Source organism: Thalia democratica, chromosome 2, assembly GCF_965202585.1.
Source record: "Thalia democratica chromosome 2, ktThaDemo2.hap1.1, whole genome shotgun sequence".
Lineage (NCBI taxonomy): Eukaryota > Metazoa > Chordata > Thaliacea > Salpida > Salpidae > Thalia > Thalia democratica.
Window position 1 is genome coordinate 12794298 of NC_139166.1, and position 25991 is coordinate 12820288.

Sequence of the window (25991 nt, forward strand, 5' to 3'; positions counted from 1 at the left end):
TAATTTACAACTACTTAAGGATTTGTTCCTCAAGATTTAAAAAAAGGGTTAAATTCATTTTTACAATCATAATAGCGTACACTACCACAAAAAGTATCCGAATACTTAAAAATAAAAAATAATTGTTTAGAAATATTAAGAACCAAACGTCATCTACAAGTATAGACCAAAGCATCTCCTACATATGAGAGACATCGGGTCAAACATTTTGAAGAATAATGATCAAAGGACAGGCATAGTGCTATTTTCGATTCTATGTATTTTGAAACACAGTAAATTGATTAAAAATGTTGACTTAAACATCATCTACAAGTATACATGCTCTGTAGACCAGAGCATCTCCTACATATGAGAGACACCTTGTCAAATGTTTTAAAGACTTCCTGCACATAAAGGACAAGCGCAGTGCTATTTTCGATTTATTGTAATCATGTTTACCGTGTCAGAACTCAAACGTTGAGAATGACTTCAAAGTTCTAAAGGGGTGCGTGTTAGAAGTGATGCTTACAGCTTGAAATCGATAGTAATCGAACAAGACCAATAGCACCATATAGGAAACACTGTACTGACAACTTACTAGCTTATTTTCTTCTTAACATTTGTTTGATTTTTTATTAAGACCTTATACTACTACTAATTTAATTTTAAAAGTGGCCGCTTCTTCAGGCAACTCCGTATTTTTTTCTTTAAATATTTATGAAGTTTAAAATATATTTTTAACGTAGTAACAACTTATGCAATGGCTTGACAGTAATCTTAAACTAATTTTAATTCATAGTTTTGTAATTCTGAAATTAAAAGACAAAAACAATTTTTAAAAATATTTTGTAAAGTAATTAAAAATACTTAAAATTAAAAAATAATGCATAATGAACCTGGGTAACAAGAAAATATAACAAATTACAATTTAAAGTTTAAATATTGACAAAGTTCAACTAAACTAAATGTTTACTTATAAAAAATTGTACGACAGAACTTAAAACTTTATTTTTATAAACACTCAGCGGTTTCAGATTTATACTGAAAGACCAAAAATATCAAACATCAACTAAAAAAACATTTACACAGCCACGGTCGTAAAAATTTTCAAAAAATTTAGTCGTAAACTTTTAATATCTTTTTTGCGTCACAAAGCAAAATTATCTCAAATATTTTTCTTATCCCCGCTTTTATCGGACACGACAAACAAAACCACATGTGAAGGAGTTTAGTTAAATATAACTAAATTACGATGACAAACTATTTTAAGTACGACTTAATAAAACTTTGCTTTATAATTAAACTTTCTTTTCTTTAATTATTAATAAAACAAGTTCGTCAGATAGCATTCATCTATCCAACTGATATTGTTTAAGTTTGTTAAATGGTAGGCAGGGTTGCCAAATTTTTTTTTAGACATTTCTTCCAGGTTTTCTGAAATTCATTCGTGTTTAAAAAGTACACGTTTTTGAGACTATATTTAGTTTAAAGCTATGTTTTTGGCTAAAAACTGTGCTAAGTAGTATACAAAATTGAAACGATACTGTAGAACTAATTTAAATGTGTTTTTTGATAAAATATTTTTGATGATGACAATTTTATTTATCTATATAGTAGATGATATCTACTACTTAACAAATAAAAATTGTTTGATATTCAAGGCTTTCTAGTGATTTTTGTTCAAAGTTCCAGGTTATTTTTTTCCAGGTTATTTTTCAAAGTTTCTAAAAATTCCAGGTTTTTTTAAATTCCAGGTTTTTTGGCAACCTTGGGTAAATATTATTTTGGATAAATAAAAGTTCCAAACTGCACAAACATTCTTCAAACTGTTTATAAAACCAGATTATTAAGCACTAATAATTAAAGTTAATAGAACAATGAAAAGAAACATGAAACCACATGCGTAGGAGTTCGATTAAAAATAAGTCATTTACGATAATAAAACATTTTTTACTAAACTCTATACAGTTTTCCTTTTTAAATATTGAGAAAATGAACCTTGTTCTTTAGTATTCATCTGCATGGGTCGTCAAAATATTTTTACTGAAGTTAATCAAACTTTTATATTTCTAAATACTCATAAATTAGCATTACATCTTCGTAAGTCCCATTATGTTGAATGAGTATATTAACAAACTGGTATTGCTCGACAAGTTATATTTGAGCTTAAAACACAATTAATTGTACAATAAACAACAGTTTTATACAGCTGTTTCGTATATAAGATATTTCAAAAGAATTATTGGCAATAAACTATTTAAAAACCATTCAAGTAGATTCTGTGGAAGGTGATTTAGTTTATCTAATCATATTTATTGGTCATATATATATCAAATAAGAATTATGACGTCACAAACCTTGTATGGAAGTCGTCATCTTCGCCTCCCCACCCCCAGAACATGTTGGAGTACCCGTTCACCCGCTTGTACTGGTCCCACGTCACTCCGGTAACTCCTCCAAAGAACTCCGGGTATTCAAGTCTGGAAAGTTTTAGTTAATTTATTAACTGAAATTAACTTAATTCAAAGAATTCCGGGTATTCAAGTCTGGAATAATAAATTTTATTAATGTTTTACTTATTGAAGTTAAGTTATTTCAAAAAACCTTTTGTACTCCATTTGACAAAGAAAGTTTATTAAATTGCTTAGAATTTTTTTTAATTGTTAAAGTTTTGATTACTAGTATACTAGTATTAATTTATTAGTGTTTATTGTTTCAAAGAACTCAGGGTATTCAAGTCTGTGTTTAATGTTTTGTATTTAAAACTGATTTATTTCGAACAACTCCGGGCATCGTGTAAAAACTTATTAATGTTATTGTTTTCCTGCATTTACATAAAGTTGTGTTTAAGACAGATTCAAATTAGAGATTTGTATAATCTTTTTATAATTGATAGCAATGCAAAATTCATTGCTGTCTGTTTTTCTTTTATTCTGTTACCAAACGAATAAAAGCTAATCAGTTTATACGCAAAAGGTATTAAATAAAAGCAGCTTAACTCTGAGCCAAAGTATAATTGTTTAACCAAGTTAAAAAAAACCTTAATATTTAATGTATTTACAAAGAAGTTTTTCTTTAATAAAAACCAAGTGGTTTATATAGTCTTTTAATTTGATTCAGTGTTACTTAAAGTAAAAGCTTATTAAACTTTAGTTATACATTATAATGAAGGTAATTGGTGGTTAAATAATAAAAGCTATGCTCTACATTAAATTATAAATAATTAGCCAGTTATGGTATATACCTTTAAAAGCTTGCTGAAGTAGTTAAAAAAACGCAATATTATATAATTAGTATTTTAGTTGTAATAAAGCAAAATAACTTAATTATTTTAGCTTTTGTTACTAAACTGGAATGCCAAATATCAAACACAACTAATTTTAAAACACATAAACAAAACAGCATGAGTTAAACTATTAACAAGGCTAGAAAAAAATAGTTTCAAGAATAAACGATTTAAAAAGAGTTAACAAGATGTTTTAAAAGTGGTGCCAGTCGAGATGTTAGAAACATTTTAACAAGTTAATTGCACAACAAAAGCATTCTAAAGCCGGCGAATACTCGCATTACGTAGAAAATATTTTGTGGGCAGTTCACGTTTAATTATTTTTGTTCAGCAAATAAAAACACTTAATCCCCGCCGATTACTTATCTTAACACTGGCTTTGAAAGTTTTATTGCTTAATAAAACGTTTATTGCCTGGCTTTTCAAATATCAAGTACATTGATGTCTAGTCTTTAATAGGCTGTTACTCAGTAATAGAATTATTAATATAAAAATTGATAATGCGATAAAATATTGCAGACATAAGTTGATAATTTATTAAACAATTTATTATATTCGCAATTAGGCATTAAAAAAACATAATTAAATACTTACAGCCTTATTTTAAAATTAATTTTTAAACTTTGTTTAGTTTATTTTTTCAGTTGTAGCCAATATTTTTTAGTGAGAATAAAGTATTAAAAAAAAGAGTACACTTCCACAAACACCAAAACAGAACATTAGTTCCAGTGTAACAATAAAAACTTTTTACAACCCCATAAAAGTTACGTTTTCTTAAAAAATCTCGGTAATCCAATAAGTTGCGTTATACATCACAGACATGAAAAACAGTACTACCTAAATAATTAAGCTTGAGGCAAAGTAACCAGTTTCCAATAATTGTTTGCAGTACAAACAAAGCTACTTTTCTACGTAAAGTATTCTATTTGTGTGGAATTTACGAGAACTAAACTTAACATAATTACCAATGCAGCATCGATTAATTATGTTCAGTGAATAGAAAACTATGTTAAAGTGCTGCCACTAAGATATTTAAATACTTATGCATTTTCCATTGAAAGCATTCACAATATTAAAATTTTTTAAGAAACTACAATTTGAACTAACAAGTTGTTCTATTAAACATGTTAAAACCAATAAGCGACTTTTCTACGCTAAGTTCTGTTTGTGTGGAATTTACGAGAACTAAGCTTACCATAATTTCCAATGCAGCATTGATTTTAGTGTTCCGTTTGTGTGTGAAATTTACGAGAACTCATAATTATTTAAGCGGCGTTCTGATAAATTGTATTCGGTAAATAGAGAACTACGTTCAAGTGTTGCCTCTCTTGATGTTTAAACATTTAGCATGTGGAAATAAAAGCACAGCCAATAGCAAGTATTGGTATATATTTTTAACACTTTAAAGAAACTACGATTTGAACTAACAAAATTGTTCTATTATCAAACACGTTTAAACCAATGAAAATGTTTGTAACCAATGCGTAGGCGTATGAGACAGGTCGTAACTTGGTCAAATACAATTGTGTGCAAAATAAATCATTGGATGTTTGCGTTTGGTCAGTTTGAGGCGTAGCGAAAGTCGTCAGTGGAAATTCTCATTTCAAAATTTTTCCATTGTCGAAAGTTTTAATGTCGTTTCGCTTTCGTAAGCGTGTTTTTGAACGAAAGTAAACTTGGTGGTTTGTACTGAGAAACGTTGTTTTAGTTTAGTATGAATTAACTGCACACACAAAGAACTTGGAGTTAGAAATGTTTGTCTCATTTGAAGTTTGTTTGCGTTAGAAATATGTTTGAAAAATAACTAAGTGACAGAGAAAAGAAAGTCATTTAAAACAAAAACTTTCCTCACAGTTTGCATTTTTCTCCATTTAAAAAATGTTTATTTTTTTACATTAACAAACAATTATCATATTACATTCCATTGCTAAAAATATATAAGATATAGGAAGAAATTTAAAAAAGGTTGATATAGGTTTAATTAGTAACCTCAAAGCTGGGAAAAATCTCCAAACAAATAAAAGCACATTAATAAACAATTATCTCATTGTGTTCTATATCAGACCACAGCGTATTGCTAAATTTACATTCCGACAGAAAATAAACAAATAATATAAGAGATATAATGAGAAATTGCTTGTTCCAATGTGATTATAAGAAATGAGAGAAATCTTGATACAATTTCAATTAGCAACCTCCAAAACTACAAAATTCTCCAAACAAAGAAAATGTACATCAATCCACAAAATATTGCAAAATTTACATTAGAGCAAAAAATAAACAAATCGACATAAGAGGTTGTGAATGGAGAAAGTGCTTGTGTGGTAATGTGATTAGTAGCCTATATGCGGTATTTCTACAAACTACATTAGGTAATACACAGGAACTTGCACTTTATCGTAAAACCGATAATGTTTTGCTCTGTTTCAGTTCCTGCTCAAGTTAATTTAAGTTCACCTTTGAACCGACAAGAAACTTGTTTTTATTCATGTGGTTTTTTTATGACGTATCAAACGTTTACACGGCAGGAGAGTCGTCACTTTTTAACCTACATTTTAATAAAACAAATTTGACAAAATTTTCAACATGTAAGAAAATATCCACATAAAAATTTATCTAAAAACTTTCCTAAAAGCAAGAAGAGAAAAACCGATAGTTTAATCTTTTTAAAATATTTACTAGAGTGCACAAAACTACACACACAAAAACTACATGACAGAAGTTTTTAAAACTACATGAAGATAGTTTTTAAAAAAATTGAGAAATAACTTGTGCAAAAATATGCCGCTCATAATGTTTTCTCCTTAATATTGAGAACAAACGAAATTACGCGAATTAAATACTGAAAGATTGGTATCTGCATTGAATTGCAAAATATGGTTTGCTTCTGAAAAGATGTACATGATTTACACACAGCTCAAGTGATGTGTGTATACATTACTTTTAAAACTTAAGCGTTCCGTGAAAAACTTCGTACTGAAATATGAAGTTTTTCAAGGAAACTTTCTCATAAAAAAATCGTGAAAATTTCACGTTGCCTCTCAACGAACGCGGAAAACATTTTTTGAAACTTTCTGTAGAAGTTATTTTTGCCCACTTTTCTCAAGTTTTAATGAAATTTATAAATACTTTTTAGACAAGTTGTCATTAGCAAGAAAAAGTTCACAGACACACATTTTTCAAGGAAACTTTCTCATAAAATAGTTCAAGTCGTGAAAATTTCACGTTATTAACGCCGCGAAAAATTTTCGCTGAAATTCTTCTGTAAAAGTTATTTTTAGCGACTTTTTTTTAAATTTTAATGACGTTTTTGAAATAACTTTTAGAAAAAGTCTCATCAGCAAGAAAAAGTTCTTAGACAACATTTTTCAAATACGTTGAAAGTTTTCAAACTTTGTATAAATTATTAACACTCAAATACATAACTACTCAATACTTTGCACCAACTAAAAATTTACTACATAAGTTGCCTCTAGAGAAAACTTAAAATTATAAACATTACATTGTTTTTATAAATGTTTTGAGTATTTTGCTAAACTTTTACTTTAAACAGAACATTTGTACATTATATACCAAGTACTTTTAATCATTGGCCAAAACTGTATTGATTTCAATTCTAACAGCTCTTCAGACAACACTAGCTTCAGTCTAAATATATACTATACCCAAAATATTATAGATACTCAGTTACAAAACCACAGTAATTTTAAAATACCCAAACACAACACAGACCATCATCCGTTTTTTTTTATCAACTAGTGTGAAGTAGTTGTACACTTGTTAGAGTGCTAATATACAATATAGAAGCAAGTACAAAGAACTGTACAAAAACACATTTAACAGAACTTGAACAGTATAAACACACACTTATAATTGAAAAAATAGTTGACCAAGAAGGCTTGGTTTGATACAAAACAACATAAAAACAACATTGTCTGTTTCCATTTCGGACAACTATTGAAAACAAACAATACAAGTGTTAATATACAGAGTTAATATACAATATACGAGTTGGTTTACAAGCACATTATTGTAAATATATTCACGTTCTACAGTTTCACAAGCACTTATTTCAAACAACCTTTAAAGCTTTTAAAAACCCCAACACAGCATATATCACATATTATGAGTGTTAATATACGATTACTGAAGCAAGTACAAACAAGCTATACACAAGCAAGCTTGCACATTAAAAAAACTTAAGAAGAACAACCAAACAAGCACATATAATCTAGATGGGCGCGATAAAATAAATCTATAAGTTTTTCAAACTTTGTTCACACCCCACCCTAACTTTAAATGTATACAGCGTTATCATCTTACATACCATACATCTTAGACAACTTGTACTGAAGTGTTGATATACTGAAGTTTGTTGGTTTACAAAAATAAATACGCAAATGCACCACTGAAAGAATTATTAAATAAAAATGATAATGTAATAATTGAAAACCTTTTTTATTTGTATTTTTACAAAAACTCCACCCTGACACAATATATAACCGTATTCACCTCAGAAAACTTTGAAATTAATTTTTTTATTTTATATATGCTAGTTTATAATATAGAAGAAAATATATACACAAGCAAGCTGACAGAAAACTGAAAAAATAATTGATCAAGATGGGCGCGATGACAACGCAAACAAATTTGATTGTGACGTCATATTAACGCTGTAGCTTGTTATAATAAGCGCATAATAAGTATTAACGCCCACAAAAACTACATATAGTCTACAATATTTTATTCGTAAAATATTTACATCTATTTATTACGTTATTTATTTAACAAGTTTGACATTTAGTCAATACATATAATAATAATCAGAATAAGCGTTACCGCCCATAAAACTACAAATAACGAACAATGAAACTCAATGTTTTATTTGCATAAAATTTACAAAGTTTGGTAATCTGTTGTACAACTAAAAACCCAAGTACATAAAGGAATATGGATTAAAATAAATTGTACGTACTTTAGATCGGTATCAAAAAAACGTATGTCTACTCATTGTATTCTTTGTTTCTTTATTAAAGACTGGCTCCGGGTCTAATTCGTTCATACTTTTGTTTAGACCTTATATTTTAGCATTATGTAAATAGATCAATAAAAACATAACAATCTTCTTTTTTTTTTCTTTTGGAAAAAAACCAACTTAATTGCTTATCAGTTAAATTATACATAAAACACTATTTGATATAATCGATTGATACATTTTACTTCAAGTTTTGCATTTGTGTTTATTTAAAACAATAGTATATATATTGAAACGCAACATATGGTATATAAAAAATATTTAAAGAATTATAAAAAAGTTTATTGTTTGATGACGTCACAATTCGCCACGGGGTTTATAATGAAACATCTGTGCATTTATATTAAAATTGAAATAATTTAAAGAAAAATTTTCCCTCATTAGATTAAATCCGACATGAATCATATTAATGTCGAGAAGTTCCTCCAAAAATAACCGAAATTTCGTGCAGTAAAATGACAGTAAAAATCTAGTCTGTATTTAATATTTATGAAGGATTCTTAAAATCAGTTCTTGTATAAGATAATTTAAAAGCAGTTTTATGGCTTACTGCCATAACTTTTAGAGTACAACAAACAAATTTTTTTTTCGTACACCAAAAACACCACTTGAAACTTTGATACAAGAAAAACAACAGAAGAAGTATTTTATTGAATTATGTTTGTTGCGGCGCCAAGGGACCTTTTTGTTTCATACAACTATAACATTCACAAGTGAGTAGAGAAGTTGAGATTGTTAACATGTGTATAAAGATGAAAAATTTGGTTTGATTCCAGTAAGATATAAAGACTTTTCAATTCAAAACATAATAGATTAGAATACATAGAGCAAAACGTTTCAGAACAAAAACTATAAAATAAATTATTTTAATTTAATTTTATTTGTTTTTAAATCTCACGACAGTTCTTTAAAAACATTAAAAATCAATCAGTTGTTGAAAAACCGTTGCTGCAAAAAAACTATAAACAGCACAAAGACAAGCTATTGACGTAATAGAAGACCGCGAGCAGAATAAAACGTTTGAAGTTGAGAGAAGTAATTTGCATACAGTTTCAAATCGTCGCTCGAAAGCCCGCCATCTTCACTTGTTTTGTGACGTCACAAACGCGATTATGACGTCGGTTGCGCGGCAACTGCGACGCACCTGCTCACTATTTCTCGCGTTCGAATTGTTGTGGAAACTTGTTGGCAAACAAAAAAAAACTTTCCCTATTCTTTTATTGCGTTTGAAGCCGTCGAGTTTCGACTTGAACTTTTCGCTTTCGAGTGTTTTCTTCTCCAAGCTGTCTGTGCGTGTTTTGCGGTTTGGAAGACAAAAAGAGGCCAGCAAAGATTAAAGATTGGCTACAAAAGAAGGGAAGAGTCTGGAGTGCTCAGCGGTTGAGCTTTAAAGTTTGAATGGGATGTTTTGGTTGAAATTTTGTCATTTTGTTGCAACAAAAAAGCAATAAAAAAAGAGGAAAATTTCATCTCAGAACACAAGAACTTTATGGTGTTTTCATACTATATTTTATATTTGCGTTTTCAGCCAGCTGTTTATTAATATTTGCGGAAAACAAAACTATTATCAACCTTTGTGGAAAACAAAACTTTTTTAAATGTCGTGAACTGTCAATGTTGGCAAAGACATTTGAAGTTGAAAGTTTGTGACATTTTACGCGGATGAAATTCAAAATAAAAGGATGAATAAATTGTATTTTGTTCGTGGAAAACGTTTATTATCAATTTAATTAGTTTTGCAAAATGACTCAGAGTGTATTCAAGCTTTTACATCACAGTTTACAAATGATTTAAGTATACTAAGGACCAGACATGTTAAAAAGCTCTGCTTTGTTTACTCAAGCGTGAAATTTCTAACTTAAAACAAACCAAAAATAAAACACTTCATTGCTGAATTACCATAGTAACTTTTAGCATTTTAACATCTCTGCTAAGGACCATGAAACTAATAGAACTGATCAACTAGAAAAATTACAACTAAACACATTCACTATCTCTTTCCGAAACTGAAACAAAACAAAAAGTTTCAAAGAGTGTTTTACAAAAAGGGAAACAAGAAAATATTGATTTTATTGACCCCAACACGCAAGCCTTGTTGCTATTGGTCGGAAAAGCGGGCTGAAACGAATTTTTTCTGTGGTAAATTAAAAAGTTTAAATAAAAACAACATGGACTCTTTGTTGAAGCCGGGCCAAATTGAATACATCAGAGAGTAAAACAGAAAGAAATTAAAACAAGCACATAGTGTTAGAGAGAGTAGTTTGGTTTGGAAGTTGCACACACTTCATATATAGCTAGATCCCATAGCCGTGTATAGTTCAAACGCAGTGAGACGCGCTGAATTATTAATAAGGCATCATACGATGTACATGCATGTGTAGTGTAGCTTCAAAATAAAAGTTTGCGTGTAAGTATAAAAGTCTGCAAACTTTTGCAACTGCTCACAGTATATTTTATGCAGCTTTCTTCTGTGGAATGGAGGCTTGTTCTTTAAAAAATAATTTTATTTATAATCCTATGTAATATGTGTATGAGCAGCAAAAGAAAGTCTTCAAACTTTTTGCAAACACTAACAAAGTATTTAGTGTTAAGGTTATATTGGTACCTTTGAATACCTTCAATAATGCTTTTCACACTGAGAAAAAAGTCCTTTTAATTTTTGGTTTGCTCCTTTGAAAAGTGTCTTTACCCTTTTTTACTTTTTATTCAAATCAGAGATATCAAAGAGATATAAACGCAAAACTACAAAAAAGTTTGAAAAAATTAAGTCACTGTCTATTTGCAATGCATTTTGTTCAACAGCTTTATTTGTAGGAACAGATAAAATATCCTTGAAACTGAGTTGAGATAAACTCGCGTAAAAACATGATGATAAATCAAATTCAATTTGTTTGTGTCGAAGGCGGTCTTGGTCATCAAGAATAAAAAAAAGTGTCAAAACGTTGCGAGTACTTTATTGAAAGAAATATAAGGGAAAAAAAACCCGAAACTATGGAACCTACAATTTTGGCTTTAAACTTTCAGAATTTTTCGCTAATGGATATGCAGTATACAATAGTTACAAAGTATTGTATTTTTGACCTCAGTTAAAACAAAACCAAAAAAGTTTATGGCCCCTGTTAATGTGGCTTTGCATATTTCAGAATTTTTCCCTAATGGAAATTTTATCCTTTTAATTCTAATAAAAAATAATTTTTTTTTGATATTAATTAAAAAGTATTGTATTTTTGACCTCAGAAGTCAGCGGTTAAAGCGCAAATGCTAATGGAAGTTATTTTTTTATTTTTACAAAAATAGCATTAATTAGCACGATTTTTTGTATGTGTTTATTGTGATTACAACTCTGTTGAGAATTTGATGCTTCATTACCCTTTCAACAGACAAATGAAAAATATTTTATTATACATAAAAACTTTTCAAATTCAGTTCAAGGGCACAGTTTAATTTTACTTGTTATCTTATAAGCTTTTATTTAGATAAGCTTTTAAGTAAATTTTCATATAAACAATCTTATGATTATTATAACTTTTAGATTACCACTACTCTATCTAAAGACAAACATTTGTCTATGTTATGCAAAAAAAAAATCAACTGTGAAATTTCTACAGATATATCAATTAAAAATTTAAAACGGAGTCTAATGCACTTTTTGATCTCTGCGATGCATTCAAAGAGCGTAATTCGTACACAAAACCAAATAAAAAGTCTAAATTGTTTTTTTTTTTACTGCAACCGCACAGAAGTAAGAAGGAAGCACTTTCGAATAAATAATTGATGAAAAAATTTCCGACTAGCTCGTCACATAAGTAAGTTTTTTATATTTGCGATTTTTTCAAAGGCTGCGTTCCGTTTTAATAAACTGGACAAAAAGTCTTGGTTTGTTTTTTTTACTGCAACCTCTCAGAGGTACATGGGGAGCGCTTTCGGATGAATAATTGATGTAAACTCGCCGATCATTGCGTCACGGAATTGTTACGTCATAGAAGTTTTAACACGAGCACGAAATTAATAATTCACGGATTTTTCTTGCAAACTTTTCAAAGCTCGCATGCAAAATTGCAAACTTATTTCAACTTTTTTTTCCATTTGAAAAAAACGATGAATTTTTAATGCGAGTTAAAAGTTAGCGGCGAAAAATGATTTATTGCAAATTTATCGGTTTAATTTTTTATCCGACAAAGCAAAATAGCAGAAAAGCGATAAAAACGCCGGAGTTTTAAGGTGAAAAGGGCGTGAATAATTCAATGCATTTTTTTTTTATTCCACGCCCAACCGCCTTGTATTGTATTTTATATTTGCTCAAGGAAAATTTACAAAAATATTAGAAAATACATAAAACTACACTTAAACTAATGTCTTGTAGCCATAGAAAAATAATTTTGCTACTGAAAGCAATGTAATGAACTGAAATACTTTATGTAGTTTTATATAAAACCTACTCAATCAACGTACAAGTGCATTATTTTCATTGTGTTTTATATTTGTTCAAAAAAAGAAAACGTTTCACAGCAGAAAAGGTGTAATGTGGGAAATTTTTAATAAAAACGTTTTTAAGATTGACACTTTACAGAATAAATAAAATACCAAATTAATTCAACAGCTTTTTATGCTATAGCATATTTGTTATAAACATAATATATAAACGTAAGCTTATAACTGTTATCTTGCTTATAAGTAAAACTAGAACACTAGAACTCCGTGTGCTAAAAATATAAAACTATCTAGTAAGCAACATCTACCCTATATATCTGTAGAAACTCAAGTGTGCACTCAAAGAAAATGCAGATTAAAAACCAACATGAAAGACTTAAGAACAGATAAGTTTAACAACCAGCTTGGCGAAAAACATTTGTTGACATTGAACAAAAAGATTACTTTCTTTTTACTCATTTGTATAACTATAGTACTATTTTTTATCTAACTAGTACACTTATAACTTTATACCCTATATTTATAGAAACTTAGACTTTACTCAAAGAATGTAGATTAAAAAACCACATCTTACAGATACATCCACCAACACTCGAATCAATTTGACGAAAAACATTTGTTGACATTGAACAAAAATGAGCGATTTAATTGGCAACACATTTGAAAGACAATCGACTTTTTCGCAAAACAGACACAAAAACCGTCGAGAGCTTTTCGAGTGGGAGATTTTGGCGGGTTAATCCTTCATTGAGAGAAAAATTGCCATTCGAATGAATATTCGTTCAAATGAGAAAATCATTATACGCCATGCTAATGAGCTTTTTAATGAATGCTTTAATTGCATGTGAAAGCGCAGAAGCTCTTTTTGTGCTGATTTTCTTAATTATGTAACCATTCACAGACTAGAAAATTAGAGTTTTTTGTTTTTGTATAATATCAATCACTGGTAAACAATTAACACACATAAGTTTGTATTGTAACAACTGCAAGCCCATAGTTAATGATTGAAACGCTAATAAGTGTTTAGAAAACTTTTAAGCGGCTGTAGATGGCATCTAAAAACGCATTAGTTCGATAAATGATGTTTTTCTTAACTGCCACAACTTATTTTTAACTGGATGCGTCAAGTACTGATCAAACTATAAATGATATATAAATAAATAAAATGCTAAGTTTTAACTACATTTTAGCTATTTGTGTGTTTTTAATGTCATTTTATCATTCTTAACGATCTTAACGCTAAGAAAAACATACTTTCAGTTATTTATAAAAATATAATTAATTTGTTTATAATTTAATTTGCCCTTAAACTCAATGAACTACAACCTAGAAGCATTACAGCATTACGTAATTATCCAGAAAAATATCTATAAAACAGCTGTTTCAGTTAAACAATAGTATAAACAAAAACAAAATAAACAAAAAGTACCATCCACTTAAAACTATGTCTAGGTGTAAACTAAGCGATAAATCACCATTGAAAACAAAATATGTCTGAATTTGAATACACACTCAAAAACGTTAGTCAAAGCATGAAAAATATGGTTATCTTTGTGGTCGACTATTAAATGTGTAGTGCGTATTGTTTTTTCAACAAAATCACTGCTTCAAGTGCTCTTTTAATTAGCAATGTGCAAATTTGAAATTCTTTGTGTGCCATGAAAACAACAAAATGTTGTGAAATAGATTGGTAAATAAGAGTTTTTTGTTAGAAAACTGTCATTCTAAAAAATATAATGAAATAATTAAATACTGTCAATTAGTTTAAAATGTAAGCAGAGTTTTCTCTGAGAAAAGAAATAAATTTAACATCTGGTAATGAATGCAATTACTTGGTAATAGTTTTTTTGTTCTACTAAACCATAAATAAGGCGCAGTTATGCAAAAAAAAACAACTTTTGCAACTTTAACAAAACTGGATATAAAAGATCATACGCTTATACTATATTATTTTATTACACTTAAGTTGTTTTAATTTAACATTTTTATATTACCCAACATAACCTAGCTTTACTTGTTTCCAATCTATTTAAAAGCCCTCGCTTTCAAGACACAAGCTGTGTTGCTAGGCGAGCTTTTGCGAGTGACAAAGAAGCGATCATTATTACGTCACAGGCAAGTAATAACCAGTCACGAAAGCGGTGACGCTTTCAAAGCTGCTTGTTTGTTTTTGTTTCAATATAGCCTAACTTTTTTTTTTTGGCATATTTTAACTGCTTGTGGCTAGATTAAACTCTTTTAGATTTAAGTTTGAAGAAAATAAAACGCAATAGTTGTTTTATTTTTCTTCTTTCTAAATTATTTTTAAAATCAAATTTGAAAACATACACCGATTTACTGAAGGGTAGACATATCTTTAGTTGAAAAATGTATTTGACTTTAATCATAAAAATTTTGTATCATCAGTTAACTTAAAGGAGTAAAAAAACTTTTTAAAATAGACAATAAAGCAAAATATAAAACAAAAGCTGTTTTGAAATGCTTAAATGAGTTCAGCAACTTCCTATAAATAACACAAAACTACAAATTTTTAAATATAAAATTTAAAATTAATCACAAGAAGCAAACGAGTTCACACTATTACAAATACCGTTTCCTGGTATTTCAAATAACAAAAGAAATGTTAATTACACAGCTGAAATAAAAAATATATATATTCAAACTGCAGTTTGTTTTTATTCCAGTAAAAACAGCAGTAAAAATTTTCAAAAGAAAAAACAAACATTTGTGTGGTGGCAGTAAAAGTTAGTTTGTTCTGAATGCGAATGTGTTTTGCACAAATTGCTGGATTACAACGCAATTCCCAGGGTATTTAGCAAAGTTTCATACTTTTCATTGCTACACAACTTCACTATTTTTATTGCTACACAACTTCACTGTTTTTATTGCTACATAGTTTTACTTTTGTGTGTTAACATTGCTGTTTCTGTATTGAAAAGTTTTTAATGAGCTTTTATTCAGGTTTATTTTTGGCAACAAAAGTTTTTTAAAGCTTCATTCATAACTTTGCAGCGATAACAAAGCAAATGTTCTGTAAACTGTTTTTTTTTAATAAAAAAGCAATATAAAAAAAGGTTTTGAAGAATGAAATTACCGTATTACACAAAAAAATAAAATCTGGTATAAAAACAGTCATACAAAAAAGTTTAAAGTTATAAAATGTGAAACTTTAGTGGTGATTCATTGTTAAACAGTGCTTCTACTTACAAGTGAAAATTTTAAGCTAAAAATGTCGTTTTTCACAATTACAACTTTAACCTGTGTACAGAGAAAGAATTTTTTTTTTTGGAAAGAGATCAATGTTATGCAAACGGAAATAGTTCAAACATGAATAATTGAATGGAAGACTTTTTGAAGTTTTTTAACTACCTGTCAAGCATAAGTTTATGTAAAAGCTATGCTGAATGGTTTAAAGGTAGTCTGCCTTTTTTATATTATAAATTAAACAGTTTTTAATGACTTGATTTACATACAAGAAAACTGTTTAAAAAAAAACATAAAAAGCTGCCTCAACCCTTTTCCAATAGTTTTTTTTTAAACTAATTTTATAGTATATAGAAACTATACAACTTATTTTGAATATAACCAAGCTTTAAAACATAAGTTTTTATTTTGATGCATGTTAATTAAAATTACAAGTTTCAAAATAAATACATTTCGTGTGAAATAAATGTCATTGTAGAACCTATATATACATATGGTTTTTGAATATAACCAATCTATTTATCATTAAAAAATCAACCAAACATTTTTGATGGATTGTTTATTGAAAGCATATATATGAACACAAAGTTTAATTCTAAGTTTGTATATGTTTTATTTAATTTGTGCTTTCAATATACGAGCCTGCATAGACATACCATATTGTTGAACGTAACCAAGGTTTATGATGAATATTTTTCCAACCAAACAGACTTTGACTGATCATTCATTGAAGGCACAAATTCGAACACAAAGCTTTATGGACATTGTGGAATGTGAGGAAAATACTTTTAGAGGAATGTAAGAAAATTTCTATATACGGTTTGTTTGTATAGCATACAGGTGGTCAAGCAAAGCTAATCAATTAAAATAAACAACAAATAAATTCTTTTGACAAGTTAGAGCTAGATTTTTTTTCAAAGTATATACACTTTTAAATCATACACAAATTTCTTAAACTTTGTAAATTTTTATTATTTTTTGTCAAATAAAAGAAACCTTATACTTGTTGTTAAGTTTTAGACTATTGTTTCAACATTTTGAAAGCTGATAGCTTTTTATCAACAGTTTCAATTTACAATTTTTAATACAAATTCTTCACACTTAACTGACCAGCAAATACTTATTCAAGTTTACTTTGATTTAAAACACTATTTGCATCCAAAAATTAATATGCAGACAGCAATAAAAAGGATACATTCATGTGGTATGAACTTTATAGCTTTATATGCGTGCAAAATATTTGGTTATTGGAAGCTTACTATCTTTCCACACCTTTGATAAGTTCTGATATCAACTTAAGCTTATTAAATTTTTTGAATATTTCTAATGTGTTATTCTTTTTTAACACCATTCTTACAGTGGGAGTTTTATATATAAAAAATCCACAGAATGGTTACTTATAGTTTGTTTGAACATAGGCTGAAGTTTTTCTGATTAAAAAAAGGTAACTTTATATCAAAGCAGCCAAAAAAATAATCATTTTAATAGTTTGTTCCTGCTAACAACAACGCCTTTTATGTTACAAAATGTAACATGAACCATGCACGCTACATTAAAAACAAATATTTTACAGTTTAAATTATCTTAAATGCGAGTTTAAACACCACGATTTCCAGCAATCACGATGAAATTACCTGCAATTTTACGGAGTAATCGGCTTTCCGAAGCCGCAACAAAATTGTTCGCAACTACTCAACCTTGAACGAGCAAAATTCAATCGGTCTTTGTTCGCGGTGTTACGATGACACAAATCTGCATTGTTGTGTGAAAAACTCATTTTACTTTTATCAGTTCAATGTGGCAATTTTGTTTAGTGAAAACTAAATTGTGTTCCTAGCAATGTTTTTTAACTAACACAAATCTGTATTGCAGTGTGAAAAAAAATGAGGAACGTTTGTCTAATGTAGCAATTTTTTTTCCTAATTATCAATAAAGCTTTTGGAAATTTTGTAAATGTTAAAAAAAAAAATAAAGTAGACAATTTCTGTTCAAAACCATAATATTTGAAGAAGCAAGTAACAGTGTTTATTAGATATTGAAAAAAGAAGATTATTTCATAAAATTAAACCATTCAACAAAAAAACACATACAAAAGGTGTCTTTTAGGTTTCCAATCTTTTTCGTACACAACTTGGCTTAAATTATCAAACAGCTTTGTGGAACAAACACACGAGAAAGTAAGACCAAAAGTCAGACCAATAAATCACGACAGGAAACAGAAATATATTTGAGGTTTTAATGTGTTACTATCAGTCGATGGATACGTGCAAAAATTATGTGAGCAGTTTTTTTTCAGATTTGAATAACAGAGAAATAAATATACTTGTAGAGCAAAACAAAATGAAATTTAAATGGGGAGATTTTTAGTTTTTAAGGACATATGGGAGGGCCTGATAGGTTTCACACGGAAAATAAATTAGATCTTTTATAAAATTTCAATCATGTAACACTTAAAGTTACTTTTAACTACCAAAGCATAAATGAATATTAAAAGAAACGCATAAAAAAAACTTTAAAAAATTTTTTTTTTTAACTTGTGACTGTGAATACTAAGCAAATCATAATTTTATAATTATAATTACATTATAGAAAAAATTAACAAACCAACCAACAACAAACAATCAAACTAACTTTTGAAAGTAAACTCAGAATCACAGAGAAATAAATTATTAGAAACAAATAAAACAAACTTGTAATTGTGTATGTCTAGTCAGAAATAAATGATAACAATTACATTATATTGAAAACGAAATAAATCAGTTAAAAACAAACAATCAAACAAACTTGTAATTGTGGATGTCAAGAAAATAACAGGTCAACAAAATACCAAAAATAAGAATTAAATAAACAAACTTGTAATTGTGGATATCTATCTCGTACCACAATTAACTGGTTCCACAAAAGCAAAGAGTAAAAAATTTAAAACATAAAAACAAACTTGTAATTGTGGATGTCGAGTTCCTCAGCGAAGTGCCGGGGCATGTTGGAGCAGCCGTAGTAGTTCCTGTTGTTCTCGGGTATGTGGTCCACGTCGTGGAATATCATGCAGTCGTACGACCCGAAATTTTGAGTGATCAGCTCGAACCCCGCGTTGAACAGCATCGCCCTGTTGAACGGCAGTTCCCCTCTCTGTTGGAATTTTGAGACTTTTATGGCTTTTTTCGGGGTTGGGTTTTTAATAGGAGAGCCTTCAATCGAAACAAGATTTAGTTGGTTAGAAGTTTAAGCCAGAATTTCCCAAACCTTTTCTCATATGGCCTCCTTTGAAGAAATTAAAAAAGCTTTTCTATAAAAAACTAATGTTAAATACGCCTAAGACCTTTTTTTATGGCCCCTTTACTACTCATGCCCCCTTTTTGCAGCTTATGGCACCCTAAATTTCTTAAATGGCCCACTTTGGAAAACCCAGAAATCGACTTATATTTATTAGCAAATTTGATTGAAGACAAGAACAAAAGTTTTGACTTACATGAGTTTATTAACCATAATAAACAAAATATTGTATAAAAAACTTAACATTGTTGATGGTACTAAATTGAAAAAAGTGTCTACTTATAACTTAGTAACGATATCAATTACTATAAGTAATTACTGAGCTTCTACAAAACTTTGTTCTTTACTTTGAGCAAACAGCAGAAAGTGCGGCTTAATAAAGATACCGGTTACCCAAGGAGTTATTTTAATCAACAACTTAATTTAACACGGCGTTTTGTTGCCAAAAAACTTAAAAGCTTTGCAAAAACGCGGTTGCTTCTAAAAAATGCTACAAGATTAATTCAACGCGATAAAAAAAAATTATAAACCTTTCTGATAATGATTACCGCAGCTACAATGTTTAAAAAAAATATAACAAAAATAGAAAAAATTATGTAAAAAAAAGTAATTTATTCTTGTTTATTTTTACTACAAAGTAAAACTATTTATAAAAACACTTATATTTTTTACTTAAACACCAAAGATTATCAAAAATTTCAAGATACTGAATAAACAAAACTGTTGATAATTATATACAAAACAAAATGATACTGAAGTATCAAGGAAGATTTTTAGTAACAACAATTGTTAAAATGAAAAATTAATTTATAACATCAATTCTGTTCTTTAAATTTTATTTAAAAACAACTTTCTCAATTCTAAAAACAAGCTCAATGAAAAAAATAGTAAAATTCAGTTTGATTTATAATATTAATTATACTCTTTTACTTTATTATTAAATAAATTACCTGCTCAATGAGGAAGATGGTGAAATTCAGGTGCTGCTTGATCATCATCGGATAGATGTGCCGGAGAAATATGGGCAAATGGGCGTGTCTGTTCCTGAAAGGTACCAACACTGCCACCTGCGAATATATAGACAGTTGATATTTGTGAACAAGTTAAATGTTTGTTGAAGACTGTAAATAATCTTAAATACTTTTTAAAACTTGCAAATATACTAAATGTGCGTGTCTGTTTCTGAATCGTACTGCTACCTGTATTCTATTTTTTGTTAACAAATTGAAATTTTTTATGTGGTTTGTTTAAAAAAAAAGTTTTTTTAAAGTATTAATACCATTTTGAATACCACTTTGAATACTAGGTAAAAAGATAATAGTATTTACTGAGAATTAACAAGAAAAAACACACTACTGTTAAACTTAGATTTATTTCACTAGTTAAAAGTTTACACTAGATTAAAAGCAATAGTTTGAGGCAACATTCACGTTTTATTAACGTATATGCAAAAACCAATTAGGTCACATAGTTCATCACGTATTATGCAGATTAAACATGATGAAAATAACGAACAATCACTGCAATGTATGTGATTAAATTAAACTAAAGTTTTAACAAAGTTCTACAATCAAAATTGTTAATACATATAATTCTGGCCAATTTTTTGTAAAAGTAGTGTGTATTATAAAATAAACGCAATAGTTTATAAAAACATCTTAATTTTAAATGTTGTCAACATTTGCAGTAGTTGTTAGAAATAATAATCTTGAATGATTAGTTTTTAAATTGATACTTAATAGATATGACTTGTTTTATGATACTTATTAATGATTACAACTTATGCTGAACAGTCAAGTTATTGCTTACCTCATTAATAAGCATCATATGCAGTTAATACTTCTGTTAATTAGTGGTTTATTTATTTCATAGTGATTATCTTATAGTTTATAGTTCAAGACTATAGGCTTATAAATTTAAGTTTATAGTTTATAAGTTTAAGATTATAGTTTATAAGTTTAAGATTATAGTTTATAAGTTTAAGATTATAGTTTATAAGTTTAAGATTATAGTTTTTTAAGTTAAACATTTTAATGCAGATCTTAACACAAATAACAGCTTGTACTGATTATCTCATTATTTAAGGCTTTGTTTGATTAAAAATTAAAAATATAAAAAGAGTATGTTTAAGTTTTAAAAAATGTTACGAATTGTATTAAAATTTTGATTTTTTTATAACATAAAGGGTTGCCACTCGTTTTTTTTAATTTTTTTCCAGGTTTTTAAAAGTACACTTTTTTGGGTCTATTTTTAGTTTTAAGTTAAGTTTAAGGTAAAAAACTGCGTTAAATAGTATAAAAACATTGAAAAGACACTGTAAAGCTACTTTAAACATGAATTTTAATAAAAAAATTTTGATGATGACAAAAATTTTTTAGTTATATGATAGAATTTTTAAGTCAAATCGAAATTTTACTACTGAACATGTGAAAATTATTAAAATTCCAGGTTTTTCCATACTTTTTTTTGTCTAAATTGTCAAATTCTTGGTTTTTCCAGGATTCCAGTTAAAGTGGCAACCATGAATATAGTTAAAACAAAAACTAATAAACTAAAAAAACAGCTAAAATATAATACTTAAGTTGAAAAAAATCATTTGACTTAATAACACATATCTAAACCTACTTAACAAACCCTAATATTTGTACTTACCTATGTTTAATTTAATTTTTATCAACAAAATGTTAATGATTAGTCATATTTTAATTTTATTTTTATTTCTATTTCAGTTCATCGCTTTGTATTTTTGTTTTACAGCTTTTGCCTGTGTCTGATGAACTGACTGCTCTGAAGGGAAACGGCGTAACGCAATAAAAGTTCATTATTATTTTATTCATTTAAAATTTAAACTAACATTTTTTAAAATGCAAGACCAATTAAACATAGTTAAAAAAAGTAGAACAAAAGTTTTAGACTTTGTTTAGACTAACTATGATGTGCATAAAACAAACTTTTTATGTTTACTATTCTTCAAAATATATTTGAAATAGACTGTATTAAAAAATGGAATAGGGTATGAGTGTTTTTACTTTTTATTTTTATAAGCTTTTGTCAATGGAAGCACTTATTTTTGTAGATTTTTAAAATAAAGTGCTTCCATTGGCAGAAAGCTTATAATTAAATTAAATTAAACAAAGTAAATAACTAACCCCGTATTTTGCAACGCAGTCCTTGGGTTTCCAGCTGCCTCCCATTTTGACGTCATAATCGTCAAGTATTTGGTTGTTGATGGTTTCCAGCGAAATTTCGGTCAGATTGACGTTTATCCTGCCGTCTGTGCAAAGTTTCAATATTTAAATAATTTTTTTACATTGGTAAAACTTCACTGGTAATTTGTTGGAAGAGAATGAACACTTTTTTGACTAATTGAAATAGATTAGTGATATAAACTTAAAGTATTATGTTGTCTGAATAATAGAACTTGTTGAAATTCAAAAACAATTCAAACATTGTATCTATGTTAGTAGAATTGCTCAAAGATAACTTGCTGAAAGAAAATAAACATTTCTGAGAAATACTTAAGTGATGAAATTCAAGAATGAGCCAAGCTTGAAACAAAACAAATACTGTTTCACAGCTAGCAACTTTATATTTATTTGTTGTTAAATGTTTTTGTTAAACTTAAGAATTGAAACATTTATTTTAGTAATAACAACTTCAAAACTTAAATATGCTTTTATTGTTTTGGTAGAAACACTACTGTATATAGTTTAATCTATATATTTTATAAGAATGTTATTAAGCAAATTATTTTCGAAATTTAAAATAAGCCTCAAAATTATGAATCTTATTCATGGTACCTTTTAAGGTTAACTACTTTACTAGGTTTCAATTTAATTAAACTGATCACTAAAACATCCATGATATCTGTAACTATTAAACTAAAAATCTTTTGTTTAGCAAAAACTTAGTTTTTTAAACACCTTGAAAACTATTAGAAGTTTTAATCAATGTTTCAGAAAAAAAGTTTTTTTTTTTAACCAAATTCAACTTTTATTAATGTTATAACTTTACCAACCCATTTCAGGAAACTTCTCTGGACAAACTTTGTTTTGGGAGTAGGTGGAGGTGAAGTTTTCAGGAAAGTCAAACTCAGGGTCGTGAATATCATACACCATATCTGAAATATGTAAAAAATGTTATAAATATTTTTCAATGTACATGAGTATGTATATTATTTTGATTCCTGTATCAATAGAAGTTTTTTTTTTTTAATATTTTGAAAACCAGGGATAAAAAGTGTTTGAATTGACAGGAGGCTTGAAAATACTTTGATAGAAATTTTTGCACACAAAGAAATTGTAAAATTGAGAACAAAAAGTCAACAACAAACATTTGTTAAGTAAAGTATTAAAGTGCTGTGAATGTTTATTTATAAAAGTATTTAAACATCTGAACAACAATTTCATGCTTACAATTTTAAAGCTGTTCAGCAAGAAACATGAGTTTCTAACTAAGGGCAAACTTTTTATAAAACTTAAAAATTAACAATCAGTTTTGGTAATCCCTGAATAATCATTGTGAAAGTTATTTATCAAACATACAAACATCTGAATTATAACATTAGTCATGTACCAACTGTAAAACATCAATTACTAAGAACTTATATGTCATCAAAATGTAACTATCAAGAATACTTTTAAATCAGTTTAAGCTGATATTAACTTTTCATGAAATGGTAAAAATCAACAGCCTGAGCCTTAGTACAATTATTATAAACATTTAAAAAAGAAAAAAACATATAAATAGTAAAAAAAACTTTATAGGAAAACTCATTTTACAGTTTAAACATATAACTTTAGTTGTCAATAATATTTTTATAAGTGCTAATTTAAGTTTATAGTATGTCTTTCTAAAAAATACAATTAACACTTATAGTAAAAAATACAAACTAGTAAAACAAAACACTATACAAAACATATTCAGAGATTAAACCACATGACTTAAAGTATCAGAGACGTAACTGCTAATTCAAGTTTATAATATGTATTTATAGAAATTACAAAAAACCACCAAGTATCAAAGACATTTTTATAAGTACTAATTTAAGTTAACATTTAAGTATGTCTTTACAGAATATTGTGTTTATTTATAAAACATCAAAAATAACATAAGTGCATAAAAACCATAAATGCTAATTTTAATCTATTGTCTTTAGATTTAAACTATATTAAAAAAATATTTTTTTCAAATCCACCTGAACTGTAGTAATCAAATTAATTTTGCAGTTTAAACACATCGCTTTAATATAATACTATCCATAGATATTTTTATAACTGCTTAATTAAGTCTATAAGAACTACAAAAATTATAAACAAAACTGTTTATAGAAAACAAAAAAACCTGAGCTGTAGTAGTCAGCTTGACGCCAGTTGCCACCAGCCAGCAAAATGTCTCTCAGCTGCTCCAACCTGTACAGGTACGCGTTTGCTGTAAAAATGAAAAAAAATTGTTATAGTTAATGATTTAATATGATTGATACTTTGAACCTAATGCCAATAGATGCAATTATTATTATTATGGTAAAAGAAGTGCTTTCAATAGCAAAAGGCTCTTAACTGTTTTAAAATGTGATGGGTTACTGTAAATATACAAAAATTATTACGGTTATTGTTTTAACATGTTTGATATTTTGAATCCTCTGCCAACGGATGCACTTTTTTGCCTGAGAAAAATCTGAGAAAACAAGCACTTTTATTGGGAGGAGTTTGTATATGCATATGTTTGCTGTAAAAATAACTTGTTATAGAAATAATTAGACTGATAACATTTTTTGATGATGCTGGATGGTGTGTAAAAACCTGCTTGATTAAGATAATGGCTGTAGAAAACATGTAAACAGCAATATAAAAAAAATGTGTTTTAAATCACAAAAAATAAACTTTTAAATTTTAAAATTTATAAATGTTTTTAGACAATTTAAACTTGAGTAACATTTTTTGGATTTAATTTATTCTAATTGGAACATTAAACTCACAATTTTTGTTAATTTGTAAAAAAAAATCAAATAAACAGCTTTTAAAATAATGAACAAACTCCAAAGTTTGAATAAATGAAAAGTAAATCAATGAATTTAAAATCAACCTTCAAAAAACTATCACAAATTTTCACCTAAGAATAAATTACAAATAAATAATTAAAAACACTTAAATATACACCAACCTTTTCCAGGCTCAGTGTAGATGAAGTAAATGACTGAGAAGGAACTGAAGCAGCAGATCATGGAGACCATTGCAAACACGTTGCTGTTCCTGTTGAGCCGCAGAGCTCGAAATAATCTCATGTTAATTAGGCTAGACTGCAATAACAAACTTGTTTTTATTGTACAGTTAGAATGAGTCGTTCTTAATATAACTTTACAAACCAAAAACACAAAAAATATGCTATTTCAACAAAAATCTATATTTGTTTTAGTTTTTAATTGAGCCTGTTATAATTATAATTTATCTTCTTTTAAGTTTTACAGTAAGTCTTTTACTAATATTTAAAAGTTTTCAACAACAAATTATTTTTGTAAAATAAAACAGATTTTTACAAAAAACTACTCTTTTTTAATTTAAATTTTTTAATTATTTTTAAACACTAGCGTTTTAGGACTTTTAAACTATATAAGAAATGGTCTCTGAAAACTTGAGATCTCTAGCTTAAAAAGTAAGGGAGGAGATAGAATTTCAATGAATTTTTAAACTTCAGAAAAAATTGACAAGGGAAAATTTAAATAATTTTTCATAAAACGTTTTAACAAAAAATTTTTTATCTTAAAACAGAAATTAAGTCATTATA

General features: G+C 27.9%; 1 protein-coding gene across 1 annotated transcript in view; it reads right to left on the reverse strand.

Moving 5' to 3' along the window:
- LOC145849585 (beta-1,4-galactosyltransferase 6-like) overlaps positions 1–25502 on the reverse strand; it is a 38124-nt gene extending 12622 nt beyond the window's left edge. Inside the window, exons 1-7 of the mRNA XM_082954548.1 lie at positions 25371–25502; positions 24552–24638; positions 23227–23328; positions 22358–22482; positions 20159–20275; positions 18874–19064; positions 2337–2459 (exon numbers count right to left, since the gene is read on the reverse strand). Coding sequence (XP_082810674.1) covers positions 2337–2459; positions 18874–19064; positions 20159–20275; positions 22358–22482; positions 23227–23328; positions 24552–24638; positions 25371–25491 — 866 coding nt within the window. The 5' untranslated portion in view covers positions 25492–25502. The remainder of the gene's footprint in view (positions 1–2336; positions 2460–18873; positions 19065–20158; positions 20276–22357; positions 22483–23226; positions 23329–24551; positions 24639–25370) is intronic.
- Positions 25503–25991: the final 489 nt, after the last annotated feature.